The 27651-nt window shown below is 41.9% G+C and overlaps 1 protein-coding gene across 8 annotated transcripts in view; it reads left to right on the forward strand.

Moving 5' to 3' along the window:
- LOC120373703 (paired amphipathic helix protein Sin3a) overlaps positions 1–27651 on the forward strand; it is a 71886-nt gene that overhangs the window by 24649 nt on the left and 19586 nt on the right. For 5 of the 8 annotated variants that reach the window (XM_039492470.1, XM_039492469.1, XM_039492467.1 and 2 more), the window contains exons 2-13: positions 2024–2248; positions 5428–5604; positions 7746–7852; positions 8442–8724; positions 11887–12138; positions 12786–12938; positions 13265–13423; positions 15248–15337; positions 16995–17113; positions 20850–21060; positions 22796–22912; positions 24242–24480. In XM_039492470.1, coding sequence (XP_039348404.1) covers positions 2060–2248; positions 5428–5604; positions 7746–7852; positions 8442–8724; positions 11887–12138; positions 12786–12938; positions 13265–13423; positions 15248–15337; positions 16995–17113; positions 20850–21060; positions 22796–22912; positions 24242–24480 — 2096 coding nt within the window. In that variant the 5' untranslated portion in view covers positions 2024–2059. Of the gene's footprint in view, positions 1–428; positions 446–2023; positions 2249–5427; positions 5605–7745; positions 7853–8441; positions 8725–11886; positions 12139–12785; positions 12939–13264; positions 13424–15247; positions 15338–16994; positions 17114–20849; positions 21061–22795; positions 22913–24241; positions 24481–27651 lie in introns of those variants that run through there. The other 3 variants (XM_039492468.1, XM_039492472.1, XM_039492471.1) reach the window with 2 other exon arrangements.

Genomic DNA, 27651 nt, shown 5'->3' on the forward strand with positions numbered 1-27651 from the left:
ATTCCAGCTATGCTATCTGTAAAATATTTTTTTTACAAAGCTAAAATGTTTCTAAACCTTAGTAGGGTAACAGTAAATGAAATCATGGGGCAGATGCTGGAGTCATTTGCAGAGATCAGTCCAAAAACAGCAGATAAAACCAGGAAAATCAACTCAGTTTCTCCTGGATTTTTGCCTTTCTGTTCTCCAGATGTCACTGTGGTCTACTAGACTTAGTACCCTGTGAATTAGGTTTTAGTAATTTCCTCCTCTTCATTCCAGAGCTTATTGGTCGGTGTCAGAAGGCCCCTCACAATAGATATGGTAGGTTCCTGATGTGGGATTCTCTTCTGAGAGAGGGGTGCAAGCTTCACAGTACAACTTCAACAAATAAAAAAGTGAGATCCTGCAAGAAGGGGAGAGAGAGAAGAAAAAGTGAAGGAGAAAAGAGGCTCCAGGAAAAGCAGTAAGAAGTTACACAATTAGTCTGTACCTGCAAAGGCTTTCTTAAATACTAAGAACCTACGCATGGACTCTTGATACACCATTTGTTGTGCATATACTTGCTATACATACATATATTTGATGATCACTGTTTATCATCTGGTTGGCTAATTAAGCACTCAAACTGAAGAGTTAGTATAACTTCACAACTTAGAATTTTTTGGAAGCTAAGATTGAAGTGAGGCGTGAAGGTTGTTGGTTTATGGGTGTTTTTGTGTGTGTGTGTTTGTGGGGGGGTGTTGAGCCCAGTTATATCTGCTGGGGGACCGTTTCTGTTAGGTTCCTTGCTAGCAGTGACTTGTTCATTAATTACACTGAAACTGGCAAGGCTATATATTTGCTTTGGAAAGACCCAGGTGTATTCCAGACCACAGAGAAAAGAGCGTTTTGCTCTTTAGGATGTGGTGCTGGATTGGAGAGAGAGAGACTGAATGTGCTCGAACACACTCAGTGATTGTATGAAGAATAAATAACTTCTCAGGAGTGACATTAACTATCACCGCCTAGAAGGCAGCAGTTGTTGAATATCCAGGCTGGAAAGAAAAGGTCATGCAATTAAAGTGAAGAATTTACAGAATTTGAAGGGGTGGGAGGGCAGAACAGAGACACAAATTTATAGTGAATTAAGGAAACACTATTTGGATTAGAGCAGGAGCATATGTCTTTTGGATGTGTGTTGCAGGAAGATCTTGAGGGAGCTGCAGGTGGGTTGTTCATCATTGTCTTCTGATGTCCTGAGGAAACTTTGGGGCCAGTTTTTGACACTTAGCAACACTGGTGATCTGCAGTGACTCTGGAGGCTGGGTAAAACTTACTGGAGAAGGATGTGGAATCAAAACTAAATTTATTAGCAAGTCTGCAGGTTTCTTCTTCTTCTTCTTCTGGATTTACTACTAACTTTATTTCAGTGTGTAAAATCTGAGAGAACCTGATTTTGGTCCCTACATAATTTAGAATTGAATTCCCTACCCTCTCCCAAAGCTTCTTGAAACCCCTTCTCACAGGGCTGGCTAGCATCCTACCTGGGCTGTTGCTGCTGTGTCAGGTTCACAGCTGACATACACTGAACGTGTAAAACTCATAGTAAGCATTTCAGAGGATAGCCGAAGGCCTTTTAAGATTCACGGCCACAGTGAAAGAGCTACTTGGACTTCTGTTGCTAGAAACTCCTCAACCATCTCCAGTCTGTGTTGTATGGAAACGTGGCTTTGTTCAGAATCTACATATGTTAACGATGTTCAAATTAGAAATGTACTTCAGTTTGTTGAAGAAATTATCAACTTGTGCTTTCAACCTGAATATTTGAATTCTAAAACAGGCTAGTATTTAAAAAAATGCAATTTTACTATTTTACCTGAAAAAATTAATCCCGATTCCAAACGCACATCCCCCCTCAAAAAAATTATCCAAGAAATAATTAAGTTAAAGGATGCCCAGAAACGTGCCTTACTTATGCTATGCCTCCTGTTGATGAGCTCAACATCATATTCGTTAAGGGAGAATGATTAATCATTTCTGTTTGTTAATTGAACTGTTTTAGCAGGTTTTGTAGTGCTTCCCTGAGCATGAGTTCAGAATGAAGCGGCGATTGGATGAGCAGGAGTCACCGGTGTACGCGTCACAGCAGAGACGTATCACCAGCAGCACAGAAGCTTTCCAACACCAGCACCGTGTGCTTGCTCCAGCACCTCCTGTATATGAGGCGGTTTCGGAGACCATGCAGTCTGCTGCTGGAATTCAGTACTCTGTAACTCCCAGCTACCAGGTATGCTCGCTTGTTACATAGTAAAAAAAAAAAAACAGGAGTACTTGTGGCACCTTAAAGACTAACAAATTTATCTAAGCATGAGCTTTCGTGAGCTACAGCTCACTTCTTCGGATGCATAGAATGGAACACGCAGACAGGGGATATTTATACATACAGAGAACATGAAAAGGTGGAAGTATGCATACCAACAGGCAGAGTCTAATCAATTGAGATGAGCTATCATTAGCAGGAGGAAAAAACTTTTTGAAGTGATAATTAAGATGGCCCATAGAAGGTGTGAGGAGAACTTAACATAGGGAAATAGATTCAATTGGTGTAATGACCCAACCATTCCCAGTCTTTGTTTAGGCCACAGTTAATTGTATCTAGTTTGCATATTAATTTAAGTTCAGCAGTTTCTCTTTGGAGTCTGTTACATAGTGTGAACCAGAGAATAATTCAGTCTCGTTGTATGAACAGCAATGACCATACAATGCAAGATGCATGTTTAATAATCTGTGGTGGGGTTCTACATGTGACAGCAATTATTATTTTGCCAACAGTGGCCTCTTAATTTAAGACCCCAATTTAACAGTATATTTAAGCACATGCCTGATTTTAAGCACTTGCTTTAAGTCCCGTGATTTTAGTGGCAACTGATCACAAGCTCAAAATTAGGTATGCGCTTAAGTACCTTGTTGAGTTAAGGCCTAAATTGGGGACCCTTGTATCCTGATCTCTGAATAATCTCCTATTCAGAAGTCGGCCAGTAAATGGGTTTTTTTCCCCCCCTTTTAAGTAGGATAGTTTGTCCTGCAGCCAGTCAACCTTTGCTGTGATTTTTCAGCTCATAAACTCAGCAAGACTGGATTGGATCAATACTTGGATGGGAGATGTCCAGGGAAAATCCAGGTGCAGCGGGAAGTGATGCGGTGATTGATTAGGTGGCATTCTTCCTTTTGAGATCCTGACTTTTTGTGCTTATTAAAGGAACATTGCCAATTTGAAAATCACGTCATCTGAAAAAATTTTACTTATTAATCTAATAGCAGCATGTAAGATTTCTTAAAAGTGAAACACTAGAGAGAAATATTTGTCCTCTATTTTTCCCAGTGTTTATTTAGTTTTTGCCAGCACTCTATATATCATCCTTGCCTTGGTTTTGTTGCTGGCCAGTTGCACTTCCCATCTCATGCACTGGCCTGGGGAGCAACTCATGTGCACACGCTACCCCAGGCTCTTCGAAAGGATGTTCACTACTAACAGTAACAGCAGGCAGGCATGTACTCAGAGACGGGGATAGAGGTCTGGAGAGTTGTCCCAGGTAAGTTTGATGTTGCTCTCAGGCCTTCTTAAGAGTCTTCTAAATGTGAATGGGGGAACAAAAAACCTTGTTTGTTTTTGTTCTGTTTTGAAGCAGGTGCTCTATTAAAAATTTGGATTTTTAAAAAAAATTCAAGCTAAGTATTCATTAAAGAATTTTTAAATTGAACTCTTTTTGCTTGTTTATGCTGTATAAAGGAGGCTGAAAAGTGCATGTTCAAAAGAGTTTGTTCTGCTTGTCTTTTCGGATTTTTCTAAAGGTAATCATCAAGTTTGGGTCTTCCCAGGTTTTTGCTGGAGGATCTCTGGGGGGTCCAAAGGATATTAATTGAGAGTTCTAACACCTAAATTGAAGAGCTATGGTGTTGAATCTTTAACAAAGGCTTTCTGTATCCAAAATGTTTGTCATTGTGCCATTAAATAGGTGGTAATAGTCAAACTCTGGTTTTGTTTCTATATCATAGAATCAGAGTTTAAGGGCAGAAGGGACCACCAGATCATCTAGTCTGACCTTCTGTATCTCACAGGCCGCCAGCCCTACCCAGCGCATGCATGCTAAACACAACAACTGAAATGAGACCAAAGTTATTGCAGCCCACAGGAGACTAGAACGTTATGAGCCATGGGCAGAGAATAGGAGGGACCTAGGTGGACTGATGCCTGCGGGCCCCTAAGATGGCAAGGAAATGCTTAAGTGAGAGAGACCCCAAAAAATACTGGCAAGTGACCCACGCTTACACGCTGCAGAGGAAGGTGAAAAGCCCCCACGGTCACTGCCATTCTGACCTGGGAGAAAATTCCTTCCTGATCCCACATTCAGTGATCAGATGGACCTTGAGCATGTGAACAAAAATCAGCCAGGCAAGTAGCTGAGAGAAAATGCTTGGTGCTACCTTAGAGCCCTGGCCATCCCTCAAATGTCCCATCTCCAGCCGTGGCCATCTCTGATGTGTCAAAGGAAGGAGATAAAAAAAAAACAAAACCTGCCAGAATACATGCGGGGAGGAGAATCATTCCTGTCCCCTGCCAGTGGCTGGCTGAAATCCTGAAGCGTGAGCTTTTTAGGAATGTAAAACATAAACCAAATGTGAGCCTTGGGGCTGTTGAGCCCTGCCCCTTACCATCAAAAGTAACCCCAATCATACAATTGCACTGATAAATTTGTCCAAATCTGCCTGAAAATCCCTTCCCCTTCTCTACTTTCGCTCCGGGCTCCTGTGGTGGTGTCACGTCACTAGTCCTCCAGTCACCAGAGAGCTTTCCAGGCTGGACAAGACCTGAATTTCTATCATAAACCCAGAGAGGGTTCCCACCTTTTGTACTTCTGAAAATAATCTTCAAGGCCTTTGTAAATCAGAAAATGAAAGAAAGCAGCCATTTTTTTCCCTTTTTGCAGGTCATGGTTAAAGAGCCCAAAATGCATTTAATGAATAAGGCTGTTTGTCTTGGTGCTATGGTGAAACTACAGACTTGGTGACAATTCAAAATTGTAGTTTGTATTTTTTTCATTCAGAGATATTGAAGCATTTATTTATAAACAGCTACAGTGCACAATTGCCCAAGGAATTGGATAAAGGTTATTATATCCATTTTACAGATAGTCACCAGATGAAATTCATGCAGCATCTGTGCATTCAGGAATGGATAGGATTCAAGGCTGCTTTTAAACTAGCTTCACAATAACCAGCAGTTGTTTCACCACAGAAGTGGATGCATTTCAGTACTGTGAGGGTTGCGCCCTGATGAAAGGCGCTATGTAAGTCCATGTCCTCACTGAAGCATGAATTGTTAGTGTACACAGTTTTTCCAGTAGGGAATTTCCAAGAGCAGATAAAGCCCTAACCCCCAGTTGCTTTCTTATCTTCCTTCCCCAGGTGTCAGCTGTGCCACAGAGCTCAGGCAGTCATGGCCCTGCTATCGCGACCGTCCATAGCGGACATCATCACACCACACCAGTGCAGCCTCATGGAAGCCAGGTGGTGCAGAGTCATGCTCACCCGACCCCTCCAGCAGCACCAGTGCAGGGGCAGCAGCAGTTCCAGAGGCTTAAGGTAACACCAACCTCCAATTTATCATTCTGTAAAATGGGTGTTTTGAAGGGCAGCATCTGCTTAGTTGGTGGTAGTTTCATCTGCACAGGTGTCTGATCTAACTGGAGGAGATATCTCAGGTAATAGTTGCTGATTTTATAATAATGTTTTTGTAATGGAGGGTGGTTAGGTTAGGTTTATGGACGACGTGGTGGGTGTTGGAACTTGGCCTTTGGCATGGTGTTCAGAACAAACCCAAGGAGTCTGGCATTAGCATTATGTGTAGGTAATACAGTCCCATGTAGTCTGTGCTGTACCAATGTTCATCAGCAAAACCCCTGACTTCTGTGACCTGGTAAATTCTGTGGTGAGCTTCACTTTGTGTAGCAGCCTAAATGAATGGAAAAATTACATTTTATTGAATGTCAAAAGTAAGTACGGTATTGAAGTACTGTATATTCATTCAATAAAATCTTTAAAGCTATCAACTTCTGTTTGTGTTATGCTGCTGCAGAGCAGGCAGCAGTTTCTGAGGCCTGTGCCAGAAGTTTGGGGGTAATCAGGGGCCCTTGGCTATTGCATATGTAATACCAGCCTCCCAGAAGAGCCAGTTGGACTGCCTGTTAAAAGCTTTCCTGATGAGCCACAGAAGCCTGGAATTCATGTCTTGAAAGCTGGCCCTATACACCGTTAGTATTTCAGTTTGAAGAAGGGGATTTAGACTGTGTAAGCCAAAGACTCCCCTTCCTGCCTCCGTTAATGCATTTTCTTTTCAAATGCTGTAGCAAAATAATGAAATCTGGAATTCTAATCAACAGGTTTGGGGAGGAAAGAAGGGGGGCCAATGAGCTTTAATGCAGAGCCCATGTGTGAAAGGGTTAAACTACCACAGTATCTAGAAGCTTTTCTGAATGTGTTGCTTTGCGTGGGTGGGTGTGGAGGAGATGCTTGGGAGTGAGCAAGGCTCTGTTCTTACACTACTTGCAATAAATTCCCTTAAACACCCCCCCCCCAATAACACATTGAAGTAGTTAAATTCAGATCAGCTGTAGTAAGAACACATGTATATGATTCTATGTCTATTTTTTACTCCTCTCTTTTGGAAAACATATTCAAGTGTCTTTCGTTGCTCCCACATTTTAAAACAGTAAACAGAGCAACAGAGTGCTTACTTTCCAGGGGACCTACTTTCCTGTATTCTGCGATCAGATTCTGCTCCTTTTGAAATCAATGGCAAAACCTCTGATGATTCAAGATCAGACTTTAGATGAATATGGATTAAAAACTCTTTTAATTAGCTTTTTAATTAACTTCAGTATTTCCCATACAATAGAACAGGAACAAGTCCAGTGACAGTCTCAGATATTATACCAGAAGGCTTCTATCGCATGTAGAGCTTTCATACCTCCAGACAATCTGGTAATGAGCAAAGTGGGAGATGGATGGCTCTTGCAGTATATTCATTTGTAGCCTGACTTTCAGACATAAGAAGCAGCCAGAATTCTCACTGAGGGCTGTGGTTGCTCAAACAGCACCGCCTGAAAATCAGATATAGGGATATGGACCATTCATAAATAGAAACTAAGTTTCCACATGGTCTTCTTGCTGTTTGAGGTACATCAGAGTTAACATCCACAGTTAGCATTTTTCAGATCCTTATGAGCCAAATTGAAATGTCTGTCTCTTGATTTAAAAAAAAAAAAAAGTGCAAGTGTGTACCTGGCAGCACTAATACATGGAATTTCCTCCTAGGGTCCCCCACCATGTTTATTTTTAGACTTCAATAATAATTTCCACAAAAAATGTAGGAAAAATAACGCATGTCCAGCTCTGAGTTTTTACTAACAATCACCCCAGCCAGTGATGAAATGGTTACTTTGAAGTGTGTTCACTGGGACTATTTCTGCTGATGCATACATTGCATTATCACAGAAAAATACCAAGATCTTTCCAGTGTGAGCCCAGCAATAGAATGTGGCTGTGTCAAATGGTCAGGTAGCACTGATTATAAACTAGCCAATGTAATGGTCCGGCTGCTACCTAATTACTTACTCTTAGTGGTATACTGTAGGCAGGTGCCTTTCCAAATGTGTGTTCATGCGCAAGAGTGGGCACCCACTTTTCTCTGAGGTATATTTTTAGCTCCTTTATTTTGCTCACAGGTGGAGGATGCGCTCTCCTATCTTGACCAGGTGAAGCTGCAGTTTGGTAGTCAGCCTCAGGTCTACAATGATTTCCTGGATATAATGAAGGAATTTAAGTCTCAAAGGTAACAACTTATGTTCTGCTTTCCTCATATTAGATAGAGAGTGTGCGTGCGCACGCACATGTGTGTTTGGGAGATGCGGGCAAGAGATGGTTAGCACTTTCCACTTTGGAGATTATCTATCTCTTGATAATCTCTAGAGTCCTTTTCCTCCTGTTTGTTCCATCCATGCTGCTGGTTGGAAAGTCCTGGGAAGTGCAGTGTTGATCAGTATTTTCCATTCTGGAGCCCAAGCAGATCCCTTCACTTGTGCCAAATCTCTGCTTAGAGAGTTGGAGTTCACAGGTTCAGTTCTTACAGCTGATTCATTTGGTTGTCTGCTTGCCAGTAGCTGCAGAGCGGTCAGACTTGTGACCAAATCACATTGAGTTAGTGATATCTGGACAAATAAAATTGTTCTTACGTTACAGCCAAGTTAAATAATACATGAGTAAGAATCAGTTTTGTCTGGTTTCCTGGCTTTGTTGCAGGCTAATGATGGCTAGATAAAAAATTGAGTGGAAAGTAAAGTTCTGTTGTGTGGGGTTCCTGGTTTGCCAGTGAGAGCCCTTTGCAAGATCTGTGACCTTTCTATCTTCTTGTTTCTTTTCAGTATTGACACTCCAGGGGTGATCAGCCGCGTGTCTCAGCTCTTCAAAGGTCACCCTGACTTGATCATGGGCTTCAATACCTTCTTGCCACCTGGCTACAAAATTGAGGTGCAGACTAATGATATGGTGAATGTGACAACACCAGGGCAGGTTCACCAGATCCCCACTCATGGCCTCCAACCACAGCCGCAGCCGCAGCCTCAGCATCAATCCCAGCCTTCAGCACAGTCAACCCCAACCCCAGCACAGCCTGCACCACAGCCACCACCTGCCAAAATCAGCAAGGTGAGAAACTTTGGATACCACAGGCAGAGTGAAACACCTGGTCCCTCTTTAGAAATGGTAGGGAACTAAAGATTGCAAAAGGCTTAACATTTTATCAAAGGAAATGTAAAAACTGAAATATCTGTAAAATCACTTCTGCAACTTTTACACATCATGAAAACTACAGTAAACATGTACCAGTTTGGCTCCGCAGCAGCAGCTGTGAGTGTGCATTTGAATGATGGTCTCCATGAGTGGAGAGCAGTCATATTACCTGGTGATACGATATGAGTGTGAAACTAATCAGTCACTGAACTGCCAGCGCAATGAAAAGGGCCACATGTGAATATAAATGGTTCAACAGAATTGTTCAGGAAATTACTGACTTTGGAGAAGTCTTAGGATGTAAAGTAAATTTTAGATGGAATCTGAAGTGATGGATTTGGTCCAAAACTTCAGAAACTCCTTTTTTTAATTTTAGTTTTGGAGCAGGCAAATTCAGGTATGAAGTGGTGACTCCATTTTTGTTACTGTAGCATCTCAAAACCCTAGTTTGTGCTCCTTGCCTAAATAGTCTCTTTGGTTCCAGCTTTGTTTCCTTTCTTAAAAGCTTTTTCTTTAAAAAAGAAGAAAAAAAACCCTCACTAATTGGTTTGAAAATATTGTTTTGATTGAAAAATGAACTTGCTATCCAAAATCAATACATTATTTCAAACCTCTCCATTGGAGACTACCAAAGGAGATGCAAGCCAATGTTATACGCTTTATTTGGGGGAAGAAAGATACCCAGAGTCTCTAACAAAATGTGGTAGAGACCACTATCCAAGGATGGTCAGGTAGGCCCAAAATAAGTGCCTTTTTTAGTTAGCTCAGTTGCACTTTTTATGGAGCCCTGATAAAGTATTAGGTAAATATTGAACAGTGAGGACTTCTTGATATTCCCATACATTCTTTTTGTTTTCTGCTAAGAAACAAAAACCTTGATGGAAGGGTTGTCAGCTGTCTGAAACTCTCATGTAGAATTTTCCATTGTTATTTGCAGTGTTGTAGCTGTGTTGGTTCCCAGATATCAGAAAAACAAGGTGGGTGAAATAATATCTTTTATTGGAAGGTACAAGCTTTTCAGCTTCACAGAACTCTCTCATATGACCCGAGGAAGAGAACTCGATGAAGCTTGAAAGCTTGTCCCTTCCACCAACAGAAAGTGGTCCACTAACAGATATTACCTCACTCACCTTTGTATCTGTCATGTAGAATTTTAACAGTTGGGGTAATTAACACTGGAACAATTTGCCTAGGGACATGGTGGATTCTTCTTCTCTTGAAGTCTTTTAAATCAAGTTTGGGTGTCTTTCTAAACACGCACTCTAGCTCAACCAGAAATTATGGACTTAACGCAGGAATCACTGGTGAAATCCTATGTCCTGTGTTATGCTGGAAGCCAGACTAGATGACCATAACCTTCCCTTTCTCCAACACTGGTAGCATGCAGCAGGATTCTCTGACAATTAATAGATCCTCAGAGTGATGAACTAATGGTAGTTCTCTTCTGCCTTTATATAAAAATGACACACCCAAAATACATGAAGAGAACATTAAGGTTGTTTGCAAAGTCAAGCATTCAAAAGTTAGGAAATCTCAGATTTCAAGTCCCTGCTCCAAAGCGTGGAAGCCCTAGAGCATCTCAATGAAATTGTTGTAAGCATTTGTTTTAGCATGGGCAAAACATGCTTTTCCTTGATCTCCTTCTCAGAACTAGCTGAACTGTTTATGCTGAAACTTTAGCCTGAGGCAGATGCCAGGCATAAGAAACTTGAGCTTGAAGAATTAGTTTGGCAAAGTTATAAGCAACTGAAAACAAGGTGCTATAATGGGAGGTTTAGGGCAACCTTAGTCTCCAAAATACAGCTCTGATGCTTACTGGAAGGCAGTGGAGGGTGAAATATTTTCAGTTGCATTGAAAATTACCAGCTCCAAGTTGGCTCTAGACCCTTCTGTGATTTTGTTGAGCCTCCCACTAAAGGGTAGTGACCAAATTTTAAAATCCTAAATTGATTTTCATATTTGTTAGTGTTAGTTTTGTGACTTCTAACTGAATATTGGAGAAGGAAAGTACTTTAGATGCAATTGCCTGGCTTTATGGAATACAGGATACCTTCATAATGGAGACAATAACTAGCCACCATAGAATCATAGAATATCAGAGTTGGAAGGGACCTCAGGAGGTCATCTAGTCCAACCCCCTGCTCAAAGCAGGACCGATCCCCAGACAGATTTTTGCCCCGATCCCTAAACGGCCCACTCAAGGATTGAACTCACAACCCTGGGTTTAGCAGGCCAATGCTCAAACCACTGAGCTACCCTTCTCCCCCCCCAAAAAAAAAATTTAAACAGACCATGGAGCAATCTAAGTCTATGCAGTTTGGTTCCTGTTAATTTGAAATATAAAGAGACAAAAATGGCTCAGCTAAAATTGAGTTGCTCTGTAATATCAATATATGTTTCCTCACTACTTGAAAGGTGAGGTCTTTCTCTGTTTTACCAAGTATGCTTTGTATCAGCTCTTTAGATTGTCACATCCTAAGTTAGTTTTCCTTTGTTTTAGTTATATGTATTTATTCAGTACATCCATTAATATTCAAAATCAGTTTTTGAAAATAAAAATAAAATTCCATCCAGGATCAACCATTAGGAAATTTTCTTGTGTGGGTGAGCTGCTTATTGTTAAGATAGACAACATTCACTTAGTTTTAGTGTTAGTCCCTTTCCTATTCCATTTCCATCAGTGTAAAAAAAAATAATTGCTGTAACACTCCCAGCTTTGGAGTTAAGTACACCAAGAAGTGAGCATGTCACAAATCCCAGTGCTAAAACATATGGGTGAGGGTATTTCACTGGGCATTAGTATCATCAGGGTATGTCCAGCCTACTCAGCCTCTCTATTGGTCAGATCAAAGTATCTTGGGTAGACTGAGAGCTTCCATCTCACAGAGGTACCCTGTGCATGGTGCTTTGCTGTTGGCATCAGTTGTGGGAACATCTCCCCACCGCTGGGTTATTGTGTGCGACTGATTTTGTTGAGTTCTAATACTACTTGTTTTCGTCCTAGGATTTGATCTGAATGAAATAAACTACCACAACACACATCTCTAAGACAAAACTAAGTGTCCCTTTTTTTCTCAGCCATCACAATTGCAGGCACATACGCCAGCCAGCCAGCAGACTCCCCCAATTCCTCCATATGCATCACCACGCTCTCCACCTGTGCAGCCTCATACACCTGTGACAATCTCTCTTGGAACCACACCATCCCTGCAGAACAATCAGCCAGTTGAGTTTAATCATGCCATCAACTATGTCAACAAGATCAAGAATCGGTTCCAGGGACAGCCAGACATCTATAAGGCCTTCCTGGAGATCCTCCACACGTATCAGGTTTGTGGAACACTATACATGCACTACCCATGCAAGTGCTTTTGAGTATGTATACATGTGTGTGTCATGCCTTATCATAGAAAATTAACGCACACCTGTATTGTGTATTTGAAGGGGCTACGCGGAAGATTGACATACTTGGGGATTTCAAGTAGTAAACAATTAGCTGCGGGGGAGAAGGGGTAGGGGTGGCAACTTGTGTGTTTCAAACCAGTTTAACTTTGTATGAGTTAACAGTGTCAAATCAGCATTTGTCTGTAGTTGCAATTATCTGAAATAGTGAGCAGTATGTTGTATGAACCTGGGACATAGAGGGGTGATGCATATAATGCATCTACATACAGTAATGTGAAGGAGAGAGAACAAGCTATGCGGCATCGGTACCCTGTCAGTTGATGTTTGCCCCCTGAGCATTTGGAATGACTCTTTGTTTTCAGAGGAGCTGCCAGCCACCATCTTCAATTTTTCTTTCGGTTGCTGATTTTCCAGTTAGCAATACAGGAGCAACAAACATAAACTCAGCTCAGGGATGAATGTTTTGAGTTGCATTAAGTATTGCTCCCTAAGAAAGAAAAGCAGAAACTAGGGAAAGCAGCTGTAATGGTTCTTATTTCCTTTGCTCTCACACATCCCCGTTCCCGTGACAGAAAGAGCAGCGGAATGCCAAGGAGGCAGGTGGTAACTACACACCAGCTTTGACAGAGCAGGAGGTGTATGCACAGGTGGCGCGCCTCTTCAAGAACCAGGAGGATTTACTCTCTGAGTTTGGGCAGTTCCTGCCAGATGCTAACAGCTCTGTGGTGAGTTCAACCCTGCTAATTAGTTGGTAGAAAGCTGGCTATGCAAGAAAACTGAGTTCAGAAAAGTACACTGCTTTCCTGTTTGCTAAGTGTGTTTTCCAACAGTCTTTCATTGCACATGGGGAAAAGAGGGCAGGGAATACAGTCTCTGTTAACAAATCTTTAAATGTGACTCCTGTGCCTCAAAGACCTGTTCTAGGACTATAATCACTGTTGTAAGATGCACTGGTCAGCTAGAGCTAAGGTGACGGGGTTTCACATGCACCTTTGCCCCAGCACCAGAAGCTCACATCACTAATAGTCTTGTGGATTTTTTTTTAAATAAGCTGTTAAGCAAGACAACTGCAGAGAAAGTGGAGTCGGTGAGAAATGACCATGGTGGAACAGTCAAGAAACCCCAGCTCAACAACAAGCAACAAAGACCCAACCAAAATGGCTGTCAAATCAGACGGCACTCAGGAACTGGAGCAACCCCACCAGTGAAGGTAAGAACATGCATAGTTCACAGCTTTTCTCCAGCAAGTAATGGTAATGAGTGAAAATTGAGGGCACAGAGTAGAATGCACTTTACATACTTGTTTATATTGAGGCTCACAGTCCAGGTTATGACTAGATTGAGGGTGAAGGAGACCTGCCCAGGCTTCTGGTTAGACCCTTTTCAGGTCTGCCTTTTAAGTGCAGGATTTAGTAGTATCCATACAAAGAGGGCTAGAGACTTAGATGCAGCGTACGTGAGCGTGGCAGTAGTTACCAGTGGAGAAAGAGGAACAGTACTAGGTTTCTTCTCCTATGTTGCTAGAGAATACACAGGGATATGTTTATTGATTAATATATTGTTTTATTTAACAAAGCAGCATTTGGAGGGAGTAGATAGGGAGAAGCCTCAGTAAATTTGACTAAGTGACAGGTTGTCTAAAAAGCTTGCAATGCCGTTCTCAAGGCATTTGGGGGAAGTAAAAGAGGGGACTAGTTACCGTGTATCGCAGAGGTTGCATTAAATCAAAACTCAGTGCAGGTGCATTGGGCTCTTGTCTGTTCTTCCCATGATAAAGGTAATTTGAGAGTTCTGATGAGTCTGTGTTCTGTTAGCCAAGCCTTGCCTTTACAAGCTACCAGCATTTCTTGGCGAATAAGGCTTTGCAATGAAACAGAAATGGCAAAGTGGTCTAGTGTTTGGGTATTGAGGTTGTAAGGGTCAAGCTGGCCTCTTTTCTCCCTCTGTTGGTAGTCTTATCCAGTGATCTCAGACCTCTGCATTTTTCTTTGTAAAGGAAAGGAACAGCATCCATCTCTCTAGTAATTTAATCTCACTTGCCTCCAGAATGACGGAGCAAATAACAATAATGGTCAGCTTCCAGCAATCCTCTGAGAATGAGATGTGCATCTGTGGGAGGGAGGGATCCTTGAAGACCCTGGGAACAAATAAAAGAAGAGAGCAAAGAAATGCAGAAACTATGGGGAGGTGCAAGATTGGAGTGGGAGAGATTCTGGCAGAAATCAAAAGGAGTTTGTCGTTGTTGTTGTTTGTTGTTATGGCTAAGTACAGAACTAATATATTGAGGTGTATTCTGTGCAATGACTGTTGCAAGTGACTTGATGATTAAACATTATTTGAAGTTTTGCTGCTAGTGAAAAATAAAGCCACCCTCCCTCTCCCCTCCCCCCCCCCCTCAAGCCCATCAAATAGGAATGTGAGGAAAGGAATTATTCAAAGTTCAGGGGAAACAAAGAGGGGAGCGAAGTGAATATTTTAATTCTGGGATTTCCGTAGAAACTCAAATATAATTCTCCTCCTAAAAACTTGATGTTGACTGCCCTATTTGAAAGTATAGTACATTCTCGTTATAACAAACCTGTTGGGATCCAAGCCTTTTGTTCATTAGCCAGGGGTTTGTTATAGCAAAAAGACTATCAAAACGAATGGGAGGTTGGGGCTCTGGGCTTTCAGCCCCAAGTGGTGGGGCTGAGACTCTGGATTTCAGCCCCAGTAGAGGGGAGTGGGGTAGGGGCCCACTCCTTAGTTTCTGCCCTTGGGCTCAACATATGAGGTTGGATAAAAATTGTGCAGGCATATGCAAAATGTTTTTGTTTTGTTTTAAACACAGTACAGTATTGTACTGCACTTGAGCTCCAGGAACCAGGTTCGTGATAGCCAAAGGTTCGTAATAATGAAGGGCATTATAGCAACGGTGTACTGTACATGGGGTGTCAGGGAAGTTGAAACACATGCCCTGGCATGATAGATGTGCAAAACTTTGTTATTGCATATTTTAATCCCTCTTTTGTGGTTTTACTTTTGTTTTTTGCAGAAGAAACCAAAGCTGCTTGGTTTAAAGGACCAGTCATTGGCAGAAGCCAGCAAACATGGGGTGGGGACAGAATCTCTGTTCTTCGAGAAGGTGAGTGATGAAATTCTAAATAGACAGTTTTGCGCATCTGATTCATGCTCAGAGCAAATTGGTTTTCCAGTGTAAGTATACACAGCGAAGTCTGGTGTTCTCTCCAGAATGACACTTCTGTCATCTTTTAACTATGTGTGCCATCAGCTGGTCTTTACATCTGATATATATTAATTTTTAAAAATTCTGTGCATGTCCCTGCCCCTAAAGTCCATCTCTGGCTCTTCAGCTGCCTTTGATCCACAGCTTTGTCCCCTCTGGGAAGGTAGAGTTGGCAGCAGAGCATAACTGTTGGGGGTTGTGGCTGCCAACTCTCATGGAAGACAAAAATCTGCAAGAAAAGGCATCTTTGTTCATGGTTTACATTTATCTTCTGTCACTCCAGGCCCCCTATGCTACTGGTGACATGACTGGCCTACCTTGTTGTGTTGGCACTGTCACTCTTTCCATTCCCTTCCCCTGTCCAACTGCATGAAGTGTGGGAACTTTGCTTAAATGAGTCGGTTGCATTGTAAACTACATTTTCCTGAGTAGTAACATACCATATTGTGCAGTTGTTACCTATTTCTTGCCACATCTCCTGGCCACACAGACTAGACTGAGGCAGGTAGGCAGTGTGAGATGTCTCCAAGTAGTCCCTTGTCCTCTTCCCTGATGTGTCCACAATTTTCCCTCTCTTCCATTGCATGGAGCAGAGCATGTAACCCCAGGTAAATGGTCATTTTAACTATATATCCATGTGTTAGTGACACCATTCTGGCCCCTGGGACATGGCCCAGTTTTCAGGCCAGGTAATGGTAACCAAAAGCCCATATGTTGCTTGGAAAATACTGAGGTGTTAACCTGAGTAAATGTAGAAATCCTTGCAGTACAGTCTGAATCACAGTGATGAATAACCTGATGATGCTACTGCTCTATTTGATGTGTAGATGCAAATCGTTCTTATGTGAGAAGGTAATAGTGTTCTAAAGAATCTGATTCAGCTGTGTCTGACTGAGAAGAGGAGGGTTACAAACACCACTTTGTGGTGATAATGCAAGCTGAAAAGTCAGTTGTGACTATTGTAGCATGGATTACTGTTTGTTAGGCTACAGTGAATTGTTCTGTTGCCTGGACTTGTCATTTGCCCTAGTGGGTAGAGGATTACCTGTGTGACGGGTCTGTTTCTAGAAGCAGAACAGCAGACAGCTGTTGTAGTCCCTGCTTGCAGTGTCCTATGACCCAGTTTTGACTGAGACTCTTCTCAGTGGTCCAATATTTTACTCTTCTCCTTGTGGGTGGACACAAACATCTTGATGGCTTACCTCTTTGGGGTGTAGGAGGGTGTCCACTAGAATGGCATCCTTGGATCAGTCGTCATTCTTGCCTCATGGTCTGTGCAAATGAGAACCAGAGACCCAATTTAACTTATGTTTTGTTCTGTTCTACAGAGGTTCTTATACCTTACCTGTTCACAGTAGTAGTGCATGGGCAGGGGAAATGTATTTAAATGCAATTGCATAAAACTCCCAAGTCTAAAAGAGAGTGTCTGTCTGATTCTGGCTGTGTGAGTAACGTCATCTGTTCAGGATAACACCTGAGAGCATACTATTGAGTCTAGGTTGCACTCATTCTTAACTCTGTATTGACTGTTTTCTTCCTCCCATATACATGTAAGGTCCGCAAGGCTCTACGTAGCACGGAGGCATATGAAAATTTTCTTCGCTGCCTGGTTATCTTTAATCAGGAGGTGATCTCCCGGGCTGAGCTTGTGCAGCTGGTTTCTCCGTTCTTGGGGTAAGTAGAGGATGGGCAAATCCATTTCTGTATGTGGTCAATGCTTGGAGGTGGGTGATGTTAGGAGATCTAGTCTGTTTTTGTTCGGGTTCTGGGAATGAAATGCTGACTTGCATGGCTATTTAAAAAAAGAGAACATTCAATTGGTTCTGTTGCCCAGCACTCCAAAGCTTCAATAGTTTGACTGGGCTTCTGATTTCCTGAGCTACCTGCAGCACAAAGGGTGTGCACCAGAGATGGAACGTTAGTGTTGACTAGTTTATCTGTGTGCCCTGCTGCTTGCTTAATTCTTTTCACAAAATAACTGGTAGGGAGTTGCCCTTACAGCAGTGAGCTAATACCAGTTCACCTCTGAGATCCAAATGTGTCACCTCTGAGGTTCCTGTCTCCTCCAGCCCTGTCTGAACACTTCGTATTATGAATGTAGGTTGCAAGGTGCCACATGCTATTAGCAGGCCTATAAGATAAAAGGAACACTAATTGTACTTCAAGATCCTTTATAAGTATTTTATAAGTTCAAAGTGCATTAGATTTTAGATTCTTCTCCTTGGCTGTCCTTCATTGAAGCAAAAGAACAGCCATTCTTATTCTGTTTTTTTCTTGCACATTGTCACCTGATTTGATTACTTTCATTTTCCCTTTCTGGTGAAATTCCTGAAAGAGGCAGCTTTGTGGCTTCCTAGAGACTCCAAAGAATGAAATGGCAGCTGAGAGGAGTGCAGAAGTGGGGCTGTTATTACTTGCCCTTTTGCTCTTCTTGAGAAGATCAAACAATGGTGTCCTAGCAGCCTCTTGGTTTGCGATTTGTGAAATATTTCCCCCAGTAAATATAGTAATTTTGTCCTAACTTTGATACAGAACATACCCATCTAGTTCAGTCCCCAGTCTTGTTATCAATGGTTCACAATCAAGCTGCAAGAGATATCGAGAGGGGTCCCACAGATATCAGTCCTGGGTCTGGTTCTATTCAGTATCTTCATAAATGATTTGGAAAATGGCAGAGAGTGCGCACTTATAAAGTTTGTGGAAGATACCAACTGGGAGGGGTTGCAAGCTTTTTTGAGGACAGGATTAGACTTTAAAATGATCTTGACAAACTGGAGAAGTGTTTATTAAATTTCATCCTGTTTATTTCTAAAGACAAATGCAAAGTATTACACTTCAGAAGAAATAATTAATTGCACAAATATAAAATGGGAAAGGACTGCTTAGGAAGGAGTACATTCTGAGTATATTTTTCCAACCAGTTGTGCACCCACCTTTTACTAGGTTCATCTAAGCTGTGTTTCCCTAGTGTGTTTATGAGAAGGTCATGTGTGACAGTATCAAAAGCTTTACTAAAGTCAAGATGCATCACATCTACTGCTTCCCCCGCCCTTTCCACAAGGCTTGTTACCCCATCAAAGAAGGATATTAAGTATGTTTGACATGATTTGTTCTTGATAAATCCCATGTTGACTGTTACTTATTACCTTCTTTTCTTCTAGGTACTTACAAATTGATTGTTTGATTTGCTCCATTATCTTTCAGGGGGACAGACGTTAAGATGACTGGTCTGTAATTCCTTGGATTGTCCTTATTCCACTTTTTACAGATAGTTACGATATTTGCCCTTTTTGAGCCCTCTGGGATCTCACCTGTCCTCCATGAGTTCTCAAAGATAATCACTAATGGCTCAGAGATCTCTTCAGCCAGTTTCTTAAGTATTCTAGGATGTATTTCATCAGGTCCTGGTCACTTGAAGACCTCTAACTTGTTTAAGTAATTCTAAACTTTTCTTTTCCTATTTTAGCCTCAGATCCTAACCCATTTATACTGAAGTTCATTGTGTTAGTTGTCCAAGCACTGCCAACTTTTTTGGTGATAACTAAAATGAAAAAGGCATTTAACACTTCGGCCATTGCTGTGTTTTCTGTTAGTGTATTTCCCTCCTCATTAAGTTAATGGGCCTGTCCTTGGTCTTCCTCTTGCTTCTAATGCATTTTGTAAAATGTTTTCTTGTTACTCTTCATGCCTCTAGCTAGTTTAATCTTGTTTTGTGCCTTGGCCTTTCTAATTTTGTCCCTATGTGCTTGTGGTTTTATATATACATATATATTTATCCTTTGTAATTTGACTTAGGTTTCACTTTCTGCATGCTTTCTTTTGAGTTTCAGTATGTTGAAGATCTCCTGGTTAAGCCAGGGTGGTCTCTTACCATACATCCATCCTTTCCTATGCACTGGTATGGTTTGCTCTTGTACCCTTATAAGGTCTCTCTTTAAAAAAAACTGTCAGTTCTCCTGAACTCCCTGAGACTTGTTTCCCACAGAATCTTACCTACTAATTCTGTGACTTTTCTAAAGTCTGCCTTCTTGAAGTCTATTATCATAAACTCTTGTTTCATTATCACTTGCACCCAAGCTGCATTCCACCTTCAAATTCTCAATCAGTTCCCCTCTTAGACTCAAATCTAGAATAGTCTCTCCTCTAGTCACTTGCTTCACCATCTGTAATAAAAAGTTGTCTCCAGTGCATTCCAAGAACTTGCTGGATAATCTGTGCCCTGCTTCATTATTTTCTCAACAGGTGTTGGGTAGTTGAAGTTCCCCATCACTACCAAGTCTTGTGTTTTGGATAATTTTATTAGTTGTTTAAAAAAAAAAAAGGCTTATCCACCTATTCTTCCTAGTTTGGTGGTCTATAGTGGACACCTACCATAACATCACCCTTGTTTTTCTTACCCCTTTTATCCTTACACAGAGACTTTCAACATGTTTGCCTCCCGCTTCTATCTCATCCTCAATGCAAATGCATACATCTTCAATATACAAGGCAACCCTTTCTCTGTTTTTTTCCCCCTGCTTGTCCTTTCTGAACAAGCTTATCTTTCTATACCAATGGTCCAGTCGTGAATTATTCCACTAAGTTTCTGTGATGCTAGTTATGTCGTAACTGTGATTATTCACTAGTATTTCTAGTTCTTCCTGTATTGGTTTTAGATTCTAATAAAGTCTTCAGAGAGTAAGATTATGTTTTTACAAGCAGAATCCACTTCAGTTACCAACATCTATCTGCTTGCATGTCAGCTTGTATTTTCTAAATCTTCCACCTAATCATACAACACCAACTGAAGCTTTGGTGATGTGAGGCTCACTCTTCAAAGGTGGAATTTTTCTTCAGTGGAGTCTGAGAATCCATGTTCAACTTCTTTACCCCTTTCCAGTCAGGAAAGTAATGATCTATTTTAAGGCTGAGTGCCCAGATGGGTGAGAAACCAGCCAACTGGCTTTCATATCTAACCTAAATGGTCAGAGATTTCAGTTTGAAAATGTTGTCCGAGTGCTCCTGGCAAGTCTTGCCAGCTCTGGGAGAAGCTGCAGACCCAGTTCCTCATATGAACATTGAGATGAGTGAGGATGAGGCAGAAGAAAAGTGTTTGATCTCAGACAACATGGCAACAGGCTCCCAGGTGGGAAGGCATTTGCCACCAAAAAAAATAGCCTTCAAGATGAATAGAGGCAGGAGCGATCCAAAAAAAAGCAGAATGACTTTCTGCACTGGCATCCCCTTACCAGGCCACCTCAAACTGTAATTGAGTGGCCAAGAGTCTTCTGTCCCCAGATGTGACTTCCAAGGGCCGTCTTGGACTGTCTCTCTCAAGTGGTAGCTCTGACCCCAATACCTTAGAGACTGGTATTTGATTTCTAAGTTGCGACAGTTTTCAGGGCTTTCTTGTATGTTTCTTTTCCCTTAGGAAATTCCCGGAACTGTTCACTTGGTTTAAAAACTTTCTGGGTTACAAAGAGTCAGTTCACATGGAGACATTTCCAAAAGAACGGGCTACAGAGGGGATTGCCATGGAGATAGACTATGCTTCTTGTAAGAGACTGGGCTCCAGCTACCGAGCCTTGCCCAAGAGTTACCAGCAGCCCAAGTGCACCGGGCGGACTCCGCTATGTAAAGAGGTAAGGCACTCTAGCCAGAGGAATTGCATGCTGGAGGAAGCCCATTTCCAGTCTGCTAGGACTTGAGTGGTAGCTGGTAGAAAGGAGCAATAAGGGGAGTTGACTGCATAACTCTAGTATGCTGAAGAGTTGTAAAGTCATGCACTCAGAAGTTAGGAAATGCTAAAGCTTGCCAGTGTAACCTTAATTTTCCCCTGTGTGCATATGCATTATGATACAGTCTTTAATTTCGTCATCACATACTATTTTTTCTTCAGAACCCCTCCTCATTCAGTAGTAGTGCAGCTACCAGGTGTGTGTGTGTGTGTGTGTGTGTGAGAGAGAGAGAGAGAGAGAGAGAGAGAACAGATTCCTCACAAATTGTGTGTTCCGAGAATTCCATAAAGTTTTCCTTAGTTTCAATTGTGGTGTGTATGTACATCAGAAAAACTTTATGGGAGATTCAGAATACATAAAAAGAATCTGCTCAGTTTATAGAGACTTCACAGATCAACAAACAAAGTTTCATTTTCTGGTCTCCTGGCAGGAAGTGCTGCAGAGTCAGGGGGTGTGCCCAGTCCTTGCTGTGCTATGTAGTGACCTTTTTTAGATCAATGCAGAAATGGTGCTGGCCAGTACTGTTTACCTATCAGCTGAGGAAGGCTAGTGGTTCTGATGTGGGTGGGACAGGGACTTTTACAGGAGGTCAGCTAAGTTCCCAGTGATTTATAAGAGGGATTAAGAGGATTCGCTGGAGAAGAGGGGAGCCCCAGAGCACAGATAAATGTCTTGCCTAGATGGCTGTGAAAGTCTTTGCCACCATAAACGTTGCCACAAGATTCCATTTGAGGGGATAGGCAGGGCTTTGCTCATGATGCCATGGAGGAAGAAAAGGCAGGATATAGCTCACCAGTGACCTGCAAATGGAAGTGCTTTTTTGTTTAGGTGATAAGCATTTAGTGGGACTGATGGTAGGCTAGCTTAAAATAACATGGTGAAAACCAAGTGCATCATTTGAAAACCTTACTGTAACTAGTCTCTAAAGGATGCCTTATGTGGTACCATAACAAACCCTGCCTTGCAGGTGGTCAGTGATTCAGCCTCTCACACTTCAGGGTCTGTGAAAACAGGCCAAAGTTTTCAAACTTGCTTAGCTGAAATTGGTCTCCCAATCTGTATTTTGGCACCTTGGCCTCTTTTTTCAGAGGTTCTGAGAAACCCCAGTTCCCACTGAAGTCGGTCGAAGTTCAGTTGCTCAGGACCTTTGAGAATGAGGCCAAGGTGCCAGCGTATGGATTTAAGCACCTGACTAGGCTTATATCTATATTTGAATATATAAAGTCCCTACAAAAAGCCATAGGCACCTTATGCTTACAGTAACCCAGTGAGACCACCCAGCATCATTAAACAATCATGTTCACAGAACAGATTTAACTCTGCCAGCCAATAAATCCAAAGCAGCAGAAAAACTACTTTCACCCTTCCCTTTGACGTCCCTAGGAGAAAAACCTCTAGCTTTCCCCCAGACAATGTCAAATCAGTGGCTTTTGCAGCATGCCCAGAAGGTCGAGTTTTGGCTATAAGGGGTCCTGTGGTATGTACAGGAGAGAATGTTCACCAAGGAAAAGAGACAATGGATGTAGGGAATCTGAGATTCCTTGTCAGAGGAACACATGATGATATAATTTGGGTGTCTGCTTCTCTGATGGCTCAGAGAAAAGATCCATCAGTCTTCTGCTTTTCTCCTTCACCTAAGGTTTTGAATGATACTTGGGTCTCCTTCCCTTCCTGGTCTGAGGATTCTACCTTTGTTAGCTCCAAGAAGACACAATACGAAGAACACATCTACAGATGTGAGGACGAGCGTTTTGAGGTAGAATACTTCCAATATCATTTATTGGAAAGCCTGGGATTCTGTTAACTGGTTACCTACGTGGTATACTACTGCTTAAATACTGATGCCCGGAGTCATTTTTTTTCTGGGTGACCCATGTCTCACATGGTTATAGGATCATAGAGTCATAAAAATGTAGGACTGGAAATGACCTCAAGAAGTCATCAAGTCTAGCCCCCTGCACAGAGGGGACCAAGTAAACCTAGACCATCCCTGACAGAAGTTTGTCCAACCTGTTCTTAAAAACCTCCAATGATGGGGAGTTCAGAGTCTTCCTTGGAAGCTTATTCCAGTGCTTAACTACCCTTATAATTAGAAAGTTTTCCTAATATCTAACCTAAATCTCCCTTGCTGCAGATTAAGCCCATTACTAGTTGCCCTGCCTTGGTGGACATGGTCATGCTTCTACCTAAGGACTGTTCAGCCTCTGTGAATACAAGAAGCAAAATCCAAGTAACTGCTTCTGATCACCAACTCCTTCCCCTCCAACCCATTGACTTTATCGTGGTCGGTAGCTTTGGCACAGCTTTCTTTCTCTTACGTTTAGGTTATTCCAAATGAAACTTTCAATGGCAGATGCATAAGTGATGCTTCCTTTTATTAGCCAAGTAGTACATAGAGGGTGAAATATATTTCTGTGTTAAAAGTCTGAAAAATGACATTCACAGAGTGTTAAATGATTGACATTCCAAATGGAAGTCAGCACAGCAATTATTTGCCTATGCTAAGATTTATCACTTCCTTTTGTAGTAATGCTGTCAATTGTGTACGGCCCATCCATGGAAAATCTTATTTCCTGAAGGAAGCATTTTGGTAGCCTGTAACTTCTTGTGGAAAGATGCAATAGTGTATAGGAAGCAGATGAAATATAGGTAGACTAGAAGAACCAAATGTGGAAATATTAAACCATTTCTCAAGTGCCTCCTGTTTTACATGTACAGCATTACAGAAGTGTTAAGTTCTTGTTTTGGTTCACTTAAACATTAGGGGAAGGCTACACTTAAAACACTGCAGCTGTGCTGATGCAGTGCTTAAGTGAAGGAACTCCTATACCAATGGGAGAGCTTCTACCATCAGCTTAGTTAATCCACCTCCCCAAGACATGATAGCTGTGTCGATGGGAGAATCTCTTCTGTTGACAATGACACTGTCTACGCAGGGGATTAGGTCGATGTAACTGCATTGCTCAGTGTGGATTTTTCACACCCCTGAGCAACATAGTTACACCAATATAGGTCTGTAGTGTAGACCCGGCCTTTATTTCCAGAAAGTAATATTGTACCATGGCTAATGCATCTTCCCTTTCAGCTGGATGTGGTCTTGGAGACTAACCTGGCAACAATCAGAGTCTTAGAGGCAATCCAAAAGAAACTCTCCCGCTTGTCTGCTGAGGAGCAAGCCAAATTCCGTCTGGACAACACTCTGGGTGGCACGTCGGAGGTGATCCACCGCAAGGCGCTGCAGAGGATATATGCTGACAAAGCGGCCGACATCATAGACGGGCTGAGGAAAAACCCATCTGTTGCAGTTCCTATTGTGCTGAAAAGGTACTTCCCAGGTTTTGGCATTATTGCTTGTGTTTGGGTAAAACTTATCGTATGCTAGGCACTATCCAAATGTGTAATGCACATAGAGGCTCCAGTTCAGGAAAGCATACAGTCTGAGAAATGCAGATGCCCTTTATGTTATAATAAGTTGTTACGTTTTATAGTACCCAGCTACTAGTGTGTCTATTAAAGCCAGAACGTCACTGGCCCTGCTGGCAGGGTATGGATTTTTTATTTTTCCTACCCAAGATAGGGCAGTCTTGAGTTCAAAAATCAAGCTGGGGTGGGGTTCTGTACTGTCAGTTTTGAACACAACTGAGTTTGATCCCATTATAAATTCCATCTGTGAAAGTGGACAAGGCTTTGAAGTGTAGAGTCTGTATTGGAATTGGGTTCCAACTCAAAGAATACTACGTTCTACTGCCAGCCTCCTGATCAGAAAAAGGAAGTGAGTGCACAACATTGAGGGGGGGTCAGAGTCCGCTCTCTTGAATAATAGTTATAATGGGCAGTTTCAACTCCCCACATATAAAGTGTCAACCTCTGGATAAGGTGAGGAGAAGAAGTTTTTCAATATTTTAAATGATTGCTTCTTGTAAGAGCTAGTCTGTAGTTACACAAGAGGAGAGGTTATTGACTTAGCCCTGAATAACACTCAGATACTGAATCAAAAAATAACTATGGTCAAACCATTGAGTGGTAGTGATCACAATATATAACAGTCCACCATCCTTGGTGGAAGGGATTATACCAAAAATTAGCACTGTGCTATGAGACTTAGGAAAGTGGAAGCTAAGTCAAAAGTTGGACAGTTTTACAGTGTTTAAAGCATAGGTTCCTGATCTATAGACTACAGGTCGTCAAGGTGGTCTTGAATAGAAAGAGAGGTGGTTGACAGAATTTTTTTCTACATCCTCAATCTCTGCTATGAATTGAAGCAAATATGTCATTACTGTATATTGAAAAAACTAACAAATCCCCCCACCTAGCTGGAATTCTGTGTTGTGCTCACACTACCCCAAGAAGGACATCTCCGTAATAAAGGGCTCAGAAACGAGTACAGGGGGAAAGATGAGGCATGGGAAGACTGTGAGAAGTGATTGCTGGTAATGAGACTATTCCTGTTTGAGAGATGATGGTATCAGAGGCGTTTTTGCAGAGGCATACAAAATCTGCTTGCTGCTGCTATTTACCTTTTCATATACAGACAAGGGGATATGAAAATGTGAAAATGAAGGGCAGGAAATGTAAAATGGATGAAAGGAAGAACTGTTCTCTAGTACCATCTGTGTAGGACTTTCTCTTGTGTCTTAGACCTTTAGCACAAGACTTTCAGAACTTCCCTAGCTCTTCCTTTTTTTACCCTTGAGGGCAGCGATGGTAGAGTGGAGTAAGAGTCAAGCCCCCTAGTGGTCACCACATGTCACTCCTGAGTTTAAGTGCTGTCTTCCACCCAGTTCCTTGTTGAGCATGGCCAGTGAGCTGGATGGATGAGCAGTAAAGAGAAGGTGGAAATTGAACTATTCAAAGAATGTGCGGAATGTGCCCCTACTAAACTGGCTGAAGGGGATAGTCCATAAATGAATGGAAACTAACCTTTGTGTTCTTTATAGCCTCTCTGTCCTCCTGGCTGGTTCTGGATTTATGCAGCAAGAGGCTACAACAGTGTTTTGATGGAACCATGTCATCATACATTTCCACTTTCCACATCTCTAACAATGCAGAACAAAGGATAATTAGAAATAAAAGTAATTCCCTTTAGCATTGTAGTTGTGGATTGTCAGATCTCTATTATGGTGGCTCCCTAATGTCCCTGGCAGAATTGGGGCCCCGTTATACAAATGCAGAAAGAGAACTCCTGTCTGGAAGGGCTTGCTTTTATATTGCATCACGCTGAGGACCTCTGCAGTCTCCAGCAGGTTCTCTACTGAGGCAGGGCATAATGTGAGAACTAGATGTAAAGAAACGAGAGATGAAAGGGAGAGGGGTAAGACTGTGAAGAGGTGGTCTTAGACACCAAGGTATGGACATGGTATAAAAACTAGATTAGAGGAGGGATACAGGTTTGAGAAGGGATTGCCAAGTAAGAGGTACTTCTGGGATCTGTGTGCTTCTAGACTCCTGGAATGTTCAGCAATTTTATCTCTGCAAAGTTCCCATGTCTCATCAAAAGTATCTAGGCTGCCTAGATGTAAATTGTGATTCCTTAATCCTCAGTGAAGAGAGAGCTGGCTTTTCCATTATGTCAAGATGTGAGAGGTGGAGGGATGATCAAGTTGGTTACAGTGCACTCTTTGTGAAGTGACAGAATCAACTTCTTTCTTCTAGGCCAGGTATAAGCTGTCTGAGAGGTTCAGAGTTTTGTGTATGCCTGTGTTGCATGGGGTGAAAAGAATATCTAGTTACAGGACCCTAACAAGTATCAGAGAAGTTTGAGAACTCTGAAATATCTGGCAAGTGGTTAAATCCATGTATTAAATAAATTATGGGATGTCACAGGTACCAGGGACTCTTTGGGCCAACTGGTTACGACAGCTGAGATTTTCTGTTGTTTGTAACTCCTCACAAAGCAGAATTCTGGACTATTAAAAGTGAACCCAGACCTAGTCCTGGGACTCTGTAAGAGGTATACAGGGGGAAAAAGAAGAAATTTTGGTTTATGTTCTGTTGAATTCCCTCATCACCCTGGTTAGTGGGGTATAGCCGTGCATTTGTGGCCTATTTAACCTTCTGTAAAATAACATAGCCACAAAACCAATCTAAAGATTCATGGCCATTTCTGGAGAATTTTGCTATGCACATTGTACCTCATTTGAACTCCTTCTGAAACTTCCTGGTGTTTAAGTGGGCGATGGGCACTGCCTCCAGCTTGTCTGGTCTAGGTCAGGGGTAGGCAACCTATGGCACGCATGCCGAATGCGGCACGCCAGCTGATTTTCAGTGGCACTCAGTGCCTGGGTCCTGGCTACCGGTCCAGGGGGCTCTGCATTTTAATTTAATTTTAAATGAAGCTTCTTAAACATTTTAAAAACCTTATTTACTTTACATACAACAATAGTTTAGTTATATATTATAAACTTACAGAAAGAGACCTTCTAAAAATGTTAAAATGTATTACTGGCATGCGAAACCTTAAATCAGAGTGAATAAATGAAGACTCGGCACACCGCT

Source organism: Mauremys reevesii, linkage group 10 (assembly GCF_016161935.1).
Source record: "Mauremys reevesii isolate NIE-2019 linkage group 10, ASM1616193v1, whole genome shotgun sequence".
NCBI lineage: Eukaryota > Metazoa > Chordata > Testudines > Geoemydidae > Mauremys > Mauremys reevesii.